General features: G+C 36.9%; 1 protein-coding gene across 1 annotated transcript in view; it reads left to right on the forward strand.

Annotated features, from left to right (window-relative positions):
• TTN (titin) overlaps positions 1-14,383 on the forward strand; it is a 244,973-nt gene that overhangs the window by 11,789 nt on the left and 218,801 nt on the right. Inside the window, exons 10-27 of the mRNA XM_030019102.1 lie at positions 640-777; positions 1,607-1,744; positions 2,219-2,356; positions 4,031-4,306; positions 4,420-4,539; positions 5,644-5,925; positions 6,206-6,271; positions 6,769-7,027; positions 7,351-7,411; positions 7,525-7,737; positions 8,466-8,608; positions 9,252-9,457; positions 9,572-9,802; positions 10,362-10,606; positions 11,333-11,556; positions 11,673-11,837; positions 11,941-12,109; positions 12,631-14,321. Coding sequence (XP_029874962.1) covers positions 640-777; positions 1,607-1,744; positions 2,219-2,356; positions 4,031-4,306; positions 4,420-4,539; positions 5,644-5,925; positions 6,206-6,271; positions 6,769-7,027; positions 7,351-7,411; positions 7,525-7,737; positions 8,466-8,608; positions 9,252-9,457; positions 9,572-9,802; positions 10,362-10,606; positions 11,333-11,556; positions 11,673-11,837; positions 11,941-12,109; positions 12,631-14,321 — 4,765 coding nt within the window. The remainder of the gene's footprint in view (positions 1-639; positions 778-1,606; positions 1,745-2,218; positions 2,357-4,030; positions 4,307-4,419; positions 4,540-5,643; positions 5,926-6,205; positions 6,272-6,768; positions 7,028-7,350; positions 7,412-7,524; positions 7,738-8,465; positions 8,609-9,251; positions 9,458-9,571; positions 9,803-10,361; positions 10,607-11,332; positions 11,557-11,672; positions 11,838-11,940; positions 12,110-12,630; positions 14,322-14,383) is intronic.

The raw sequence follows: 14,383 nt of genomic DNA on the forward strand, positions 1-14,383 counted from the left end.
CCTGCTTTGTTTGTTGGCAGCACAGTGGGTCAGAAAAAGGAGGAAAAACTCGTTCTGCATTGAGATAAATTTTGAAAATACTGATGAGTGATTGGAATTAAGATTATTTTAGCATGTGTTTTATCAGACAAATGTGATTTAATGGAAGACCAACTTTTATAAAGAAATGTTATATTTGTATTCCACCTGAAATGCGTAAGGAGGAAAGTGTTTCTTTAAAGTACTGAGAAACAGAAATCCACCTGGGCAAAAAAAATTGCATATTTATGTACAGATTACATCCGAACTTCTTGGCAAAATGAAAGTTACCTAAAACTTGTTTTTAATATCCTATGCTTTCTCAAACTGATTATGATGGAGGACAGTTTTTCTCTGATCCAATTTCTTTTATTACTGCTTTCAGTAGCAAAGCAAGCATTTGCGGAATGTTTTATTATTTTTATGCTAGGTGTTTATATGTTTTATAAAAACTCTGTTTGTGTTGTTATGGCAGTTTCCAGACTAGATGATTTTGAAATCCAGAGTTTGATATTTTTCCTCCCTTTCGTTTGTATCCTCTTTTCCAAATGTATCGAAAATCACATACCTTATATTTTTAAACAATATATCATTTAAATTTCTTTATTTGTAAACATCCAGGTAAGAAAAGAACCAGAGAAAACTCCAGTACCCACAGTAATAATTGCCACAGACAAAGCCAAAGAACAAGAAAGAATATCAAGAGCTAGAGAAGAAATATCTACTAGACATGAGCAAGTGCACATTGCTCATGAACAGGTAAATAAACATTAGAGATGTTTAACTCATTGTTATACTCTAATAAGCTTATAGAACCTCATTCTTCATCAAATGTGCTACATATTTTTGCTCTGCTTCTTTATGAAGAGAAGATTACAAAATGAAGACTTTATAAAGCAAGGTATTTCAGATACAGGCCCAGCATTGCAGGTCCAGTTCTACTAACTTCATAGCAGCTCTGTCTACAGAGGAAGAGTGCAGCTGCCCTTCCTACAGATCCTTTGAGCATTATGGCTTTTATTGCCAGGGTAGTCAGAATTTCATCTGATGCTTAATGACCTTTGATTTTTGTCTAAAGATAGATTTCTGAAGAAATATTGTAAAGGTTATCTCTCATGAGACAATATTTGCGTGTGGGGTTTGATTTGATAAAGTTCATATTTGTGTGAGGACTGAATGCATCTCCTAGACCATATTGTGGAACCATTGTTTGTTGGAGTAACTGATGAGATAGTTCCATCTACTGATGAGAGTAAATATTAAGTCAGTAATACTCATTTTTATGCAAACAGCTTGTACAAACCATAACGATGATATATCACAATTAACTAGGAAGTGGGAATATTCTTCTCTAATTCACACACAGATTACTGCAGTATGCTAATGACTTTGAATGCACTTCGTTCAGCTAGCATATAAAATAGGCTATAACTTGGCCTGTACAAAGGAATTATTCCATTTCTCAGGTGATGTTTTTTCTCTCATTGATATACATTCTGAAACCTTATCCCACTTTCCCCCCAAAAATGTGTCATTTTGACAACAGGCATAATTGATTATTATTATTTTTCTTTACCATAAAAACTAGATAAGAAAGGAAGATATGAAACCTTCTGTACCAAAGGTAGTAATTACCACTGATAAACCTAAAGCACCGGTCATAGTATCGAAAAGTAAAGAAGGAATTGCTACCAAACAAGAACAAGTGAGCATAACCCATGAAAAGGTGAATAGCACTATTACAACCATATTTGGTTTTTTATCCTCTCTTCTTTACAAACCTTATGTATCCCTCAAAAAATACTAACTATACATTTCCAGCTCATTTTTTCTAAGATTTATTCCACTTACAAACTTTTAGAACTACTGTTAATTAGACTATATTATTCCATCTCTTTCTCTCCTAACTGTTTTCATTAATAGGATGGCCATAATTCTCTTCTGACTGACCTTTGGAATGGACTGACTGACTCCTGAAATGCATTTTAACTTTTTTTTTTAAATCATTACTTTTATTTAAATAAGTGTCAGGGTGTAACAATACTTATCAGTATACATATAATACAGAGCTGTGTGCAGTGCACAAAGATCTAACCCCTTAATTCTCCTTCCCTGTTCCCATTCCAAAATGTTTTCTCATGTTCAAATATCTTTCAAGATCATATGTAACTGAAACTTTTATTTCTGCTATAATAATTAGATTAAAAAGGAAGCTAAGAAAACTACTGTAGTTCCGAAAATAATTGCCACTGATAAAACCAAAGCACCAGTCACAGTGTCCAGAACTAGAGAAGAAATTACAGCCAAGCAAGAACAAATTCATCTAGCTTATGATCAGGTGAATATAGCTGTTGCAGATGTGAAATGCACTGTTACAATTTGTTTTATCTGCAAACCTCACCTTTCAAGAGCTACTTGGGTACAGTAGAACGCCCTCAAATTAAGTCCTGATAACGTACCGTTAAGTGGGATGATTGTCAAGTAACAGAGACAGTGTGGTTAAGTTTCTGGTGATAAAGAGGTTTATGTCTCACCCTGTTAGGAAATACCACTTTTAAGACTACAGTCGGATTTCTCTGTGAAAGCCTATTCCCTACCAATGACTTTCAAGTAATGTTTACTTGTTCGAATTTCTGACTCTGCAATCTTTTTTTCTACAAGATGATTCCTTGCAATTTTATGGTTGTCAGATGAAACAACCTCTCTCTATTAAGGTTTGAATTGTATTGTTCTTTGTACAATACAAACTTTAACACCCATTCACGTCTGTCCAGTTTATTACTTCTGACAATCAGACACTTGTTGACACTGCTTTGTTCTGGTAGAACTGCCACAGTAGAAAAGCTTTTCTATTGTAGTACAGCCATATGTGGAACAGTAGTGTAGTTGCCAACAGCTTTTATTTAAAGCCTATCTATTTTGTTAGAAACAGTATGGTACATTTATAAAATACTTTTATAAAATATTATTAAAAGCATAGCACATAAAACTCACTCGGAGGAGTCAGACTGCTAAGAGATTACAGTTACTTGTTAGATGACTTAAATTTAGGGCAAAATTCAAGTTGGTATAAACAATGATTTTGAAATCAGCAGTGATACTGAATAAAAGGTCCCTGTTACCTAAACACTACTTTAACAGTAAAACAAAATCTCTGTAAACAATCACATTTTGGCCTCACTTAAGTTATTTTAATTTAAGGTGATAATGATTTTAAAATCAGCATGAAATTGTCTATTAGGTTTTTTTTCCCATCTACAAGGCATACGTTTCATATGGTCTGTTGCTACATCCAGATCAGTTGTGACAGTAATAATAAACAGTAGTGGTAATCATCCTATTACCTACTGTTGGCTGACTGGACAGAAATTTGGACCCTGATAACATAGAAGTTGACAGTATTTATCAGTTATTAGGAACAAATGAAACTCCTGGTACAAATGCATTATTTCCAGTTTCTCAGAAAGCTCAGTTTTCCTTCTTTTGTAAAATCATTTAAAATAGATTAGCACTGAATTAACAGATATGCCTGTGCTAAAAATTTTTATGGGTATATTCCTTTGTAAATAAATTCACATCAGATGCTAGACACATTCTCTACATTTTTAGTAGCATCTAATAGTTATATGGAGCTGATGAGCATACTGACTTTAAAATTATGTGCACATTTACGTACCTGCCATACTCTTAGACAAGTAGCCATAAATGTGACTAAAAGTGAGCTTGCGTGCAAATATTCATATGTATAAAGCACACAAGCATAGATAGATATGTTCTGAATATGCATAGATAGAGCTTAGAAAAAAATATGTCTATATTTTAATCTACTGACTCTGAGGTGTATTTATGGGGGAGCACATTTGATGTTTACATTATTACTTTTGCATATCCATACACTCTCTTTGTCTGGAATATACTTTACCGAGCATTATATTTATAAGTATTTGCCATATATGCAAGCCTTTAACATAATGATGAATATTTGTATAAATTCTGTCAATGTTATCTGTAGACTGAAGCTGGAAAAAGGGCCGAAGCTGTAGCTACAGTTGTTGCTGCAGTTGATCAGGCACGTGTCCGATCACCCTGGCAACCAGAACAAGCAGATGAAGCTTATGTAAAGCAGAAAACTTTGGAATATGGCTATAAAGAGCACACTGTAACAGACCATGTTGCTGCGGCCCCAGCAGAACGTCATGTTGTCACTAAAGAAGTTAAAACTGTCACTGTTCCTCCTGAGAAACATATCTCAGCTGCTGAAAAGAAGGAAGTTCATATATCAACAGAGGTTAGACTCAGTTTACATAGCATTCTTTTCCAAAAACTATGTGCCAGTGAAATCTGTTTCAGTTTGGAGAACAGCATCACATTCTCAACAACTTTTTTCATTGCTTTGTGTAGATAAAAAGAGCAGCAGAAACTGAGAAAACCATTCACGTTGAATACCCGCGACCCCGCACAGCAAGTCCTCACTTTACAGTCTCCAAAATTGCTGTTCCTAAACCAGATCATACATATGAGGTAAGAAGTGAAAACTGTATCCAAGAAGAACAGCATGCTCATTTATAATATCCTGTAGGTCACCCATTCCATTTGGCTTTTCCTCCCACTCCAGTATGGTGCTTTCCGAAGAAGAAGAAGGGTTGTATGCTCACTACAGTTGTTTGTGTTGGCTTGTTTGACTAATAAAGAACAGTGCTGTAAATAGACACATGAACTGCTAAAATGTGATTTGTAATTATTAATTATTTAAACAAGCTTATAATTTGTTTAAGGATGTAGCTTCAATACTTCGTGTCATACAGTGAAATCATAAACATTTGTCATGCAACTTACGTTTTTTTAAAGAGCAGAAGTATCCCTCTTCAATCTTACTATGTGCATCAGTTCACTAGCACATTGGAAACAGCGCTTCTTTCTTTCTTGCAGATTACAACTTACTAAGCTAATTTTTGAAACTGAAAAAATCCAGACTGCATAATATGACACCATCCATTTTTAATGTTATTTTTTCCATTCTTCTGTTAGACTCCTTCACATAATATTAAAAGTTCCCATTTAATTAATTTTCTTATTCAAGCATACTTTCTCTCTTCACCTGGACTTTAAAAATGAACTGTTTTTTCCCTCAAACGTAATTAAACACTATAAAAATTACCTAAAATATTTTTGTCTTTGAGGATTTATGTATGTTTTCCAAAGTTGTTACACCTAAAATAACATTTTGAAATCTCTTCAGTTATTTTATTCACTGACAGTTATTTAATTAGTAGTATTGTTTATTGCTGTATCAGACCGATTAAAAGGAAAGCTAAAATTTAGAGGACATTTCTGATGTTGCACTTAAGAGTTTCTTGATCATTTAAAAATTAAATTCTAAAGTAAAAAAAGCAAAAATACTTGAATGTTAGACACATAAAAAACAATAAAGGATATTATATCTCCGGTATTCTACTATTGCAATCTAAAACTAGAATTCATTTTTGTATATATAGATTTTGCAGTGTCAACAAATAAGTAACTAAGGAAGCAACTGGTGCATATGCAATCTGCTTAAGAAATACACCGTCTCCTTTGAAAACAAGTGAACAACAAAGCTGTAACTCTTTCTCTTCTGTTCCCTAGGTTTCAATAGCTGGATCTGCCATGGCTACTCTGGAAAAAGAGTTATCAGCTACTTCTGCTGTGCAAAAGATCACCAAGCCTGTGAAACCACCTCAACTAAAGCCACATGAAGTGAGGATAAAAGCAGAGCCAGTTGCCCCTCCACAGTTTCCCTTTGGAGAGGCTGCTGACACCTATAAAAGTCGCTATGATGTTGAGACTAAAAAAGAGACAGGTGTAAGCATTAAAGGTGAAGCAGTGCGGGAAGAACACTTGGTGTTGCGGAAAGAAGGTGAAGCAAAGGTATGTTATTAAGCAAATTTCCATCACATTGACTGACTTTCGTCTTAAAAATGCAGCATAGCCTCACTTGTTTGCTGTTTCCTCCTTGCAGTTTTCCACTTTTACAGCATTCTGCTGACTTTTATCTCTTTGTTGTTTTACACAAATCCTTCTAAGGACCTAATAGTTACCTATGACAAGCAAAGAGTTCTCTTTACCTAATTTCTTTTCTTATCTAAATTCTGCTGTTTATGTCCTTGGCTTTGTTAGGTGTTTATTAACTGTGCTTTAAACAACCTAGGTGACAGAAACTGCCAGAGTTCCTGTACCTGCAGAAATCCCTGCTACTCCACCCACCTTAGTCTCAGTAAGTAATTTGTATGTAGATTGGGGGGGTTACATTATGTTTTCATTCATTTTGTATTCTAACTTTCATCTTTGAAAACCTGACCATGAAAATTTGGCTTTATTTAATCTTTTTAACTCTGTATTAGACTTAGTCAGCCATACAATTTATCTCTGATACAAAGTATTCTGAATGTCTGTTATGGGGGTGATTCTTCACAATTATGTCACATAGTAGGTTGACCTTTGCTGCAGTGAAACAATTTCTTAACAGGATCTGCATAAACATCAACCTACCTTTTCATTTTCTTGTTAATAACAGTAATGTTCAGAGATCTCAAATCCAGTTTCAAATACTTCCCTTTGGAAAATGCTTCTTTTTTCTTGGATACACTGCTGAACAGAACACTGTTTTGAAGTAGACATTAAATATTCCATTCAAATAGATTTTAGTTATTTAAATGTCTGTTTAGTAGTGAAAATATATACTGATTGTGATACTTATTTTTTGTCATACAGGGCCTCAAAAATAAGACCGTGACTGAAGGTGAATCTGTCACTCTGGAGTGCCATATCTCTGGTCATCCTCAGCCTACTGTGACATGGTACAGGGAAGACTACAAGATTGAGAGCTCAATGGACTTCCAGATCACTTTCAAAGCAGGGCTTGCTCGCCTTGTGATTCGTGAAGCCTTTGCAGAAGACAGTGGAAGATTTACTTGCACTGCTACCAATAAGGCTGGGAGTGTCAGCACATCTTGCCACTTATACGTGAAAGGTAAGTATATTTATCACTGTAGGAAGACTATGATTTTGTTAACTGCATATCACTTGTAATGTAACTTAGACATTTTGTCAGCTCCCAAGTAGAACGTATGCCTTGAATTATATTCCAGGGCTGTTAGTAACAGGGCTATAAGAATATGAGGAAAAGGCCAATTACGGGCCAATGGAGACTCTTAACCTTGCTTCCTCAGTGGAAGTACGTGGCCCTCTGAGCCAATTAACTACTAAACCTTCTCTCTCTTCATGTCAGCTAAACTCACTGCTTAAGCACTATTAAAGTATTTTAAAATCCACTATATCATATTTGCCTTGCAGTTTCAGAAGAAATTGAGACTCGAGAAACCATTTCTGAGAAGGCTGTTACAGAAGAGAAACGGTAAAGTTACTTTCCTAAACAGACTGCTCCTGCTGTGGTCATTAGTTTGTTGTGCTCTGTTTATGAAAGCTTCAAACATCAGCTCACTTACCTGCACTGGAATCTTATTTCAGCTATGTGGAGACAAAGGACATTGTAATGGAAGATGTCTCCGCTGCAGCAGAGGAAGTATCGGGAGAACCCATACCTCCTTTCTTCATAAGAAAACCCATAGTACATAAATTAATTGAAGGTGGGAGCATTATTTTTGAATGCCAAGTAGGGGGCAACCCAAAGCCACATGTCTACTGGAAAAAAGGTGGAGTTCCTCTAACGACTGGCTACAGGTACTTTGAAAGCAATGCACAAAAGCTATTTAAACATAATTTTTAAGCATATTTAATGACAGTACCATAATTTTTATTCTCTTACTGATGCTAAGCCAAATAGCATCACTGATTTCTGTTAAATTTTCTTTTTGAAATGGAAAAATCATAGGATCATGTCTTAATGTGAGACTTTAGAAGGCTACTAAGTTTTAAAATATAAATATTCAAAAGACCACAAAACGAGAAATGCTCCACATCCTTAAAAACAAATCAGGAAGAAGTTTTGCATTTGTTTTATTCTGCCTATGCAATGTTTGCATTCTGTCTGTGCAAATGTTGTCTAGAGAAAGCATCACACTTTCTAGCTGAGAAAAAAAATACATTTGTAAGATTCTTGAAATATATCATGTTATAATGACCCATATAGGGACAAACTCTGTGCACACAGCATATACCATTTTATTGTGTCTGATAGCTAGATCTCTAGTATTTCAGTACTGCTGTTTGCATCCCATTTATTTTAGTGACAACAGAAAGAAAGCAGACCTATACTTTAGTTTCAGCATGGTTACTTTGCCTACGCTGTTCTGCAGATTCATTGAGTGAGAATTGCCTGCAAAAGTTTCCCTTTTTTTGTCTTGCACAAGTTAGAACTGATTCTGATTAGTTGTATAACTAAAAGCAAATTCACTAAAAAGTCTGTTCATCAGAATTATAGAAGGCTTGTACTTTTATGTTTTCTATAGATACAAAGTGAGTTACAAAAGAGAAACCGGGGAATGCAAACTTGAAATTTCCATGACTTTTGCCGACGATGCCGGAGAATACACAATTGTTGTTCGTAATAAACATGGAGAAGCTTCTGCAACGGTCTCCTTACTAGAAGAAGGTACATTGTAGATTAAAGAAGTAGGGAAAATATTTCTTAAAATTAACTTTAAAATGGGAAAAAGACTTTAAATTGTGCTGCAAATTCTTTGCCCCTTAGTTTGGTCAATTCAAGAAACATAAATATCTGGTGGCTGTTTCTGCAAGACAGAGTATTTGACATCAGGTTCTTGAAGGACTTTATTCTTTGCTGGAATGTGTAGCTATAGGAACCATCTTCTGCTGATGTCCATAAGAGTTTACATAACATAAGACATTGAGAGACTGATGTGGGGAAAGGAGGTTAATGAAGTAATACATTGTTATATTACAGGGAAGGAAGACAAGAATTATTTTTTTCAATTGTCCTCGTAAAAATGCATGACAGTTTGCAGGAGACAGAGCTGTGGTGAAGCAAGTGTAAAAGAGGCTTTACAGGTGCTTCTACTTTGAGAACTAGAATAACTAAATATTTATCTGTTTATAAAGGTCATCTGAGGGCTTCAGTCTTTGTATTTTATTGCTGTTTGTATTTTATTGGCTGAACAGACAGAAACTCTGCTTGAATCACTAAAACCAGTAAAATAAGTTTGTACTTATTTTCTTTATTCAATCAAGTGAAAACCACAAAACCTTATCAAAATTAATGTGTTCTTAATTCTTAGCTGATTATGAAGCCTACATAAAATCGCAACAAGAAACAATGTACCAAACTCAGGTGACTGCATATGTACAGGAACCTAAAGTGGCTGAGGTAGCCCCAGCTATTTCATATGGTGACTTTGAAAAAGAATATGAAAAAGAACAAGCCCTAATTAGGAAGAAAATGGCGAAAGATACAGTGATGGTCAGAACTTTTGTAGAAGATGAGGTATGCCTACCGCTCCATACTCATTTTGTATACTGCCATTTTACCAGTACAAATCACTTCTTTACAATGTCATTATCTGACACACAGAACTAATGGCCTTGCTTTTCTGTATAGGAATTCCATATTTCTTCTTTTGAAGAAAGACTTATCAAGGAAATTGAACTCAGAATTATTAAGACCACCTTAGATGAACTTCTTGAAGAAGACAAAGAGGAGATGATGGTTGACATTTCTGAATCTGAAGCTATAGAAGCAGGATTTGATTTAAGATTAAAGAATTACAGAACCTTTGAAGGGACAGGAGTTACTTTCCATTGCAAGACGACTGGATATCCATTGCCAAAGGTACCTCAAACCTGTGTGACATTAAGCTATTTAAAAAAACATCTGGTACTCTACTTGAAAAATCCCTTAGCATCTCATTGTCAGACATTCTACATTCTGCATAGAAAACAGCAAATCTCAAAGGAAATCTAGTCTTTTGTTTTGATGTCAAGCTGAATTTTTGTTTTGTCCCTTGATAGAATAGTGTTAGGTTGGTTAGCCAGTTCAGAGGTAGGTTAGATTTACCAGTTAAGTTGGTCTTGCTTCTGAGTATCTCCAAGTTAGCCCACATAATTGGGGAACACAGTAGCAAGTCTGGTCTAGGTCACTTTGCTCTTCATCACAATGGGCTTTATATCTGTTTCTAGCTCCAAAACTCATGTTTCAGGCTACTGTGAAAACATATTACTTTAGTCTTATTTATTTCAAGTAAAAATGCTAACGTTAACACATATATATGGGCTGTGACTATGCATCAGCTGAAAAATAGGAAGCTGTAATATGTTGTATGCATGGGTGATTACTGGATCTTTGTCTTTAGGAGAGCTTACATAGCATTCTACTGTTTCTTTCCTTGCAGATTGCATGGTACAAAGACGGTAAGCGCATAAGGCATGGAGAGCGCTACCACATGGAAGTTCTGCAAGACGGCAGTGCCAGTCTGCGTTTGCCTGTTGTTTTACCTGAAGATGAAGGAATTTATACTGTCTTTGCCAGTAACATGAAAGGAAATGCCATTTGCTCAGCAAAACTCTACGTCGAGCCAGTTGCACCTACAGCAACTCCAGGTTATATGCCAGGACCAGAAGTTATGAGAAGATATAGGTCGGTACACAGTAATATACAAATTTCATGAGACTTCAGTTGGCTGTGATAGACAGTCCAAAAACTCATTACACAGCAGCTAAACAGCTTAAGTTATTGGAGTTTGCATACCTCTAGAGAAGTTCTAAATGCTGTTTTCATGGCTTATATTGATCTATGTGCCAACTCTTTGTTTGATTTGCCTTCTTAATGAGCAACGCAGTTCCCAGAACACCATCATTCACATGCATATCCAGCCACAGTATCAGATTTACAACCTCAGTAACCATATTTATTTCTTACAGTACTCATATTTTGGAAAAAAAAATTCTTCTGCACTTGGAGTTTTAGTACTGTGCGCAACTCTTATTTCCCACCCTTGAAATAGCTGTATTTCTATGACAGAAAAAATCCAGCATTGCTATGTACTGTGTTCTGTCTCCATATACACACACACACAAGCACAAATGTAGGCAGGATTACATCCATATCTGTACAGTATCCAAACCCCCAAAATTTCCCTGGCTGTGGTATCCTAATACTATTCAGCTATACACATTGCTGTCAAAAACCTAAAGAAAAATGACTACGAATAAAAATTAATTTTGTCACAATTTCTCACATAGATAAATTGGTTAACCTCTTTAAAATAGATTATGCTAAAGGCAAAAGTTGAACTCTGTTTATCAGGTCAGCCCACTGCTATATGGTGTTGTCATACACACCTGTCTTATCTTTTCCTTCCAGGTCTATTTCTCCGCGCTCTCCAAGCCGGTCTCCTGCCCGCAGTTCTCCTTCTCGTTCTCCTGCCCGCAGATTAGAAGAAACTGATGAAGGACAACTAGAGAGACTATATAAGCCAGTTTTTGTGCTGAAACCTACATCATTTAAATGTTCACAGGGGCAGACAGCAAGATTTGACTTAAAAGTTGTTGGCAGACCTATGCCAGAGACATACTGGTTCCATAATGGTACATCAGCCTCATTTTCATCAACAAATAATCTTAAAAACCAATCTTACCTGCATTTTAAATCTTGTTAAGACACTGTTTTGAGTGCAACTTTTTTTTTTCATGTGTATCTGCAGGTCAACAAGTGATTAATGACTACACCCATAAAATAGTGATTAAAGAAGACGGCACCCAGTCATTGATCATTGTTCCTGCTATGCCTGATGACTCTGGAGAATGGGCTGTAATTGCTCAGAATAGGGCGGGCAAAGCTTCAGTCTCAATGACACTGACTGTGGAAGGTACCTACTGTGCATGCTATTTTTAGGAGTCTGAGAAGTGTTTCTTATTAAAAACCATGGTCAGGTAATTTCCTCTTGTGATAACTTACCCTTTCTCTTTCAGCTAAGGAAGACCTAGTCAGACCACACTTTGTGGAAAGGCTGAAAAATGTTAGCGTAAAGGAGGGTTCTAGACTGGAGATGGCAGTGAAAGCTACTGGTAACCCTAATCCTGACATCGTATGGCTGAAGAACAGTGACATCATTGTACCTCATAAATACCCCAAAATAAAGTAAGCATTTTTATTTTGTTTAAATAGTAAAGGAGGTAATAATCACCACCCCGCAAAGTGCCTCCTACAGTGTGCTGAATACCCTTGCTTCCATAGAAGGGATTCACTAAGCGCTTACTCCAATGGCTACTGAAGCTAGTAACAGCTTTTGCATTGCAGCAAGGCTAAGAGATACAAAATATCGTGTAGGACTCACCCCATTTTTTTCCAGATTGTGTATCTGTGTATTTTTTATTCTGCAAAGCCAATGCTTTTACAACAGAGATTTAGAGAACCTTTATCTGTCTCTGATTTTGAAGTCCTCTGCAGGCAAAACTGCCATTGAATTCAAGACTGGGTTTTGTTATCCTTATCTTTTTGATTCTTAGGCACTGCAGTCATAAACACGAATAAACATAAACAACATGTCTAATTCCTCCAGAGATTTGCCTTTGGAGGTTTTGACCTAATTTTGGAGAAGGGCAAAAATGAATGACAAAGAAGTGCGAAAAAAGTTTTAAAAAAATGTTTTAATATTTCAGGATTGAGGGAACCAAAGGGGCAGCTGCCCTTAAAATCGAATCGACTGCCAGGCAAGATGCTGCATGGTATACTGCTACTGCTATCAATAAAGCTGGGCGGGACACTACTCGGTGCAAAGTAAATGTTGAAGTTGAACATGCAGAACCTGAACCAGAAAGGAGATTAATCATTCCAAAAGGAACTTACAGAGCCAAGGAGATTGCAGCACCAGAGTTAGAGCCTCTCCATTTGCGTTATGGTCAAGAGCAATGGGAGGAAGGAGATCTCTATGACAAAGAAAAGCAACAGAAACCATTTTTTAAGAAGAAGCTCACATCTTTAAGGCTCAAGCAATTTGGACCAGCACACTTTGAATGCAGGCTTACACCAATTGGTGACCCAACCATGGTGGTGGAGTGGTTGCATGACGGCAAACCCTTAGAAGCAGCTAACAGGCTCCGCATGATCAATGAGTTTGGGTACTGTAGCCTGGACTATGGAGTAGCCTATTCCAGAGATAGCGGAGTGATCACTTGCAGGGCAACTAACAAATATGGTACAGACCACACATCTGCTACTCTGATTGTAAAGGATGAGAAAAGCCTTGTGGAAGAATCCCAGTTGCCAGAAGGCAGAAGGGGACTGCAGCGAATTGAAGAGTTAGAAAGAATGGCCCATGAGGGTGCTCTTCCTGCAGTTGCAATGGACCAAAAGGAAAAACAAAAACCAGAAATTGTTTTGGTTCCTGAACCTGCAAGAGTCCTGGAAGGTGAAACAGCACGATTCCGCTGCCGTGTGACTGGTTATCCTTTGCCCAAGGTCAACTGGTACCTCAATGGACAGCTCATCCGTAAGAGCAAAAGGTTTAGACTCCGTTACGATGGAATCTACTACCTGGATATTGTGGACTGCAAATCATATGACACAGGAGAGGTGAAAGTCACTGCAGAGAATCCAGAAGGCTTTATTGAACATAAGGTGAGACTTGAGATCCAGCAGAGGGAAGACTTCAGATCTGTTCTTCGTCGTGCTCCTGAACCCAAACATGAGCCTGTAGTGACAGAGCCGGGAAAACTCCTCTTTGAGGTACAGAAGGTAGACAAACCTGCAGAGGCAACAACCAAAGAAGTGGTGAAATTGAAAAGGGCTGAAAGAATCACTCATGAGAAGCTTTCAGAGGAATCTGAAGAGCTGCGTAGTAAATTCAAGCGTAGGACGGAAGAGGGCTATTATGAAGCCATCACTGCTGTGGAACTTAAGTCTCGCAAAAAAGATGAATCATATGAAGAAATGTTAAAAAAGACAAAAGAAGAACTTCTTCACTGGACCAAAGAGATCCCAGAGGAAGAGAAGAAAGCACTTCCTCCTGAAGGCAAAATCACCATTCCAACATTCAAACCAGAGAAGGTTGAGCTTAGTCCAAGCATGGAGGCTCCCAAGATATTTGAACGAATTCAAAGCCAGACTGTACCCCAGGGGACAGATGCACACTTCCGTGTGAGAGTGGTGGGAAAACCAGACCCTGAGTGTCAGTGGTTCAAAAACGGTGTGCAAATTGAAAGGACTGATCGTGTGTATTGGTACTGGCCTGAAGATAATGTTTGCGAATTAGTCATCAGAGACGTGACTTCTGATGATTCTGCCAGCATCATGGTGAAAGCAGTCAATATAGCTGGTGAAACTTCTAGCCATGCTTTCCTGTTAGTACAAGGTAATTTAAATTCTCTTACTTTTATTCTACTGCTCATCATAGCGTGTTAAGTCTATACGGTC

The sequence above is a fragment of the Aquila chrysaetos genome, chromosome 6 (assembly GCF_900496995.4).
Source record: "Aquila chrysaetos chrysaetos chromosome 6, bAquChr1.4, whole genome shotgun sequence".
Taxonomy (NCBI): Eukaryota; Metazoa; Chordata; class Aves; order Accipitriformes; family Accipitridae; genus Aquila; species Aquila chrysaetos.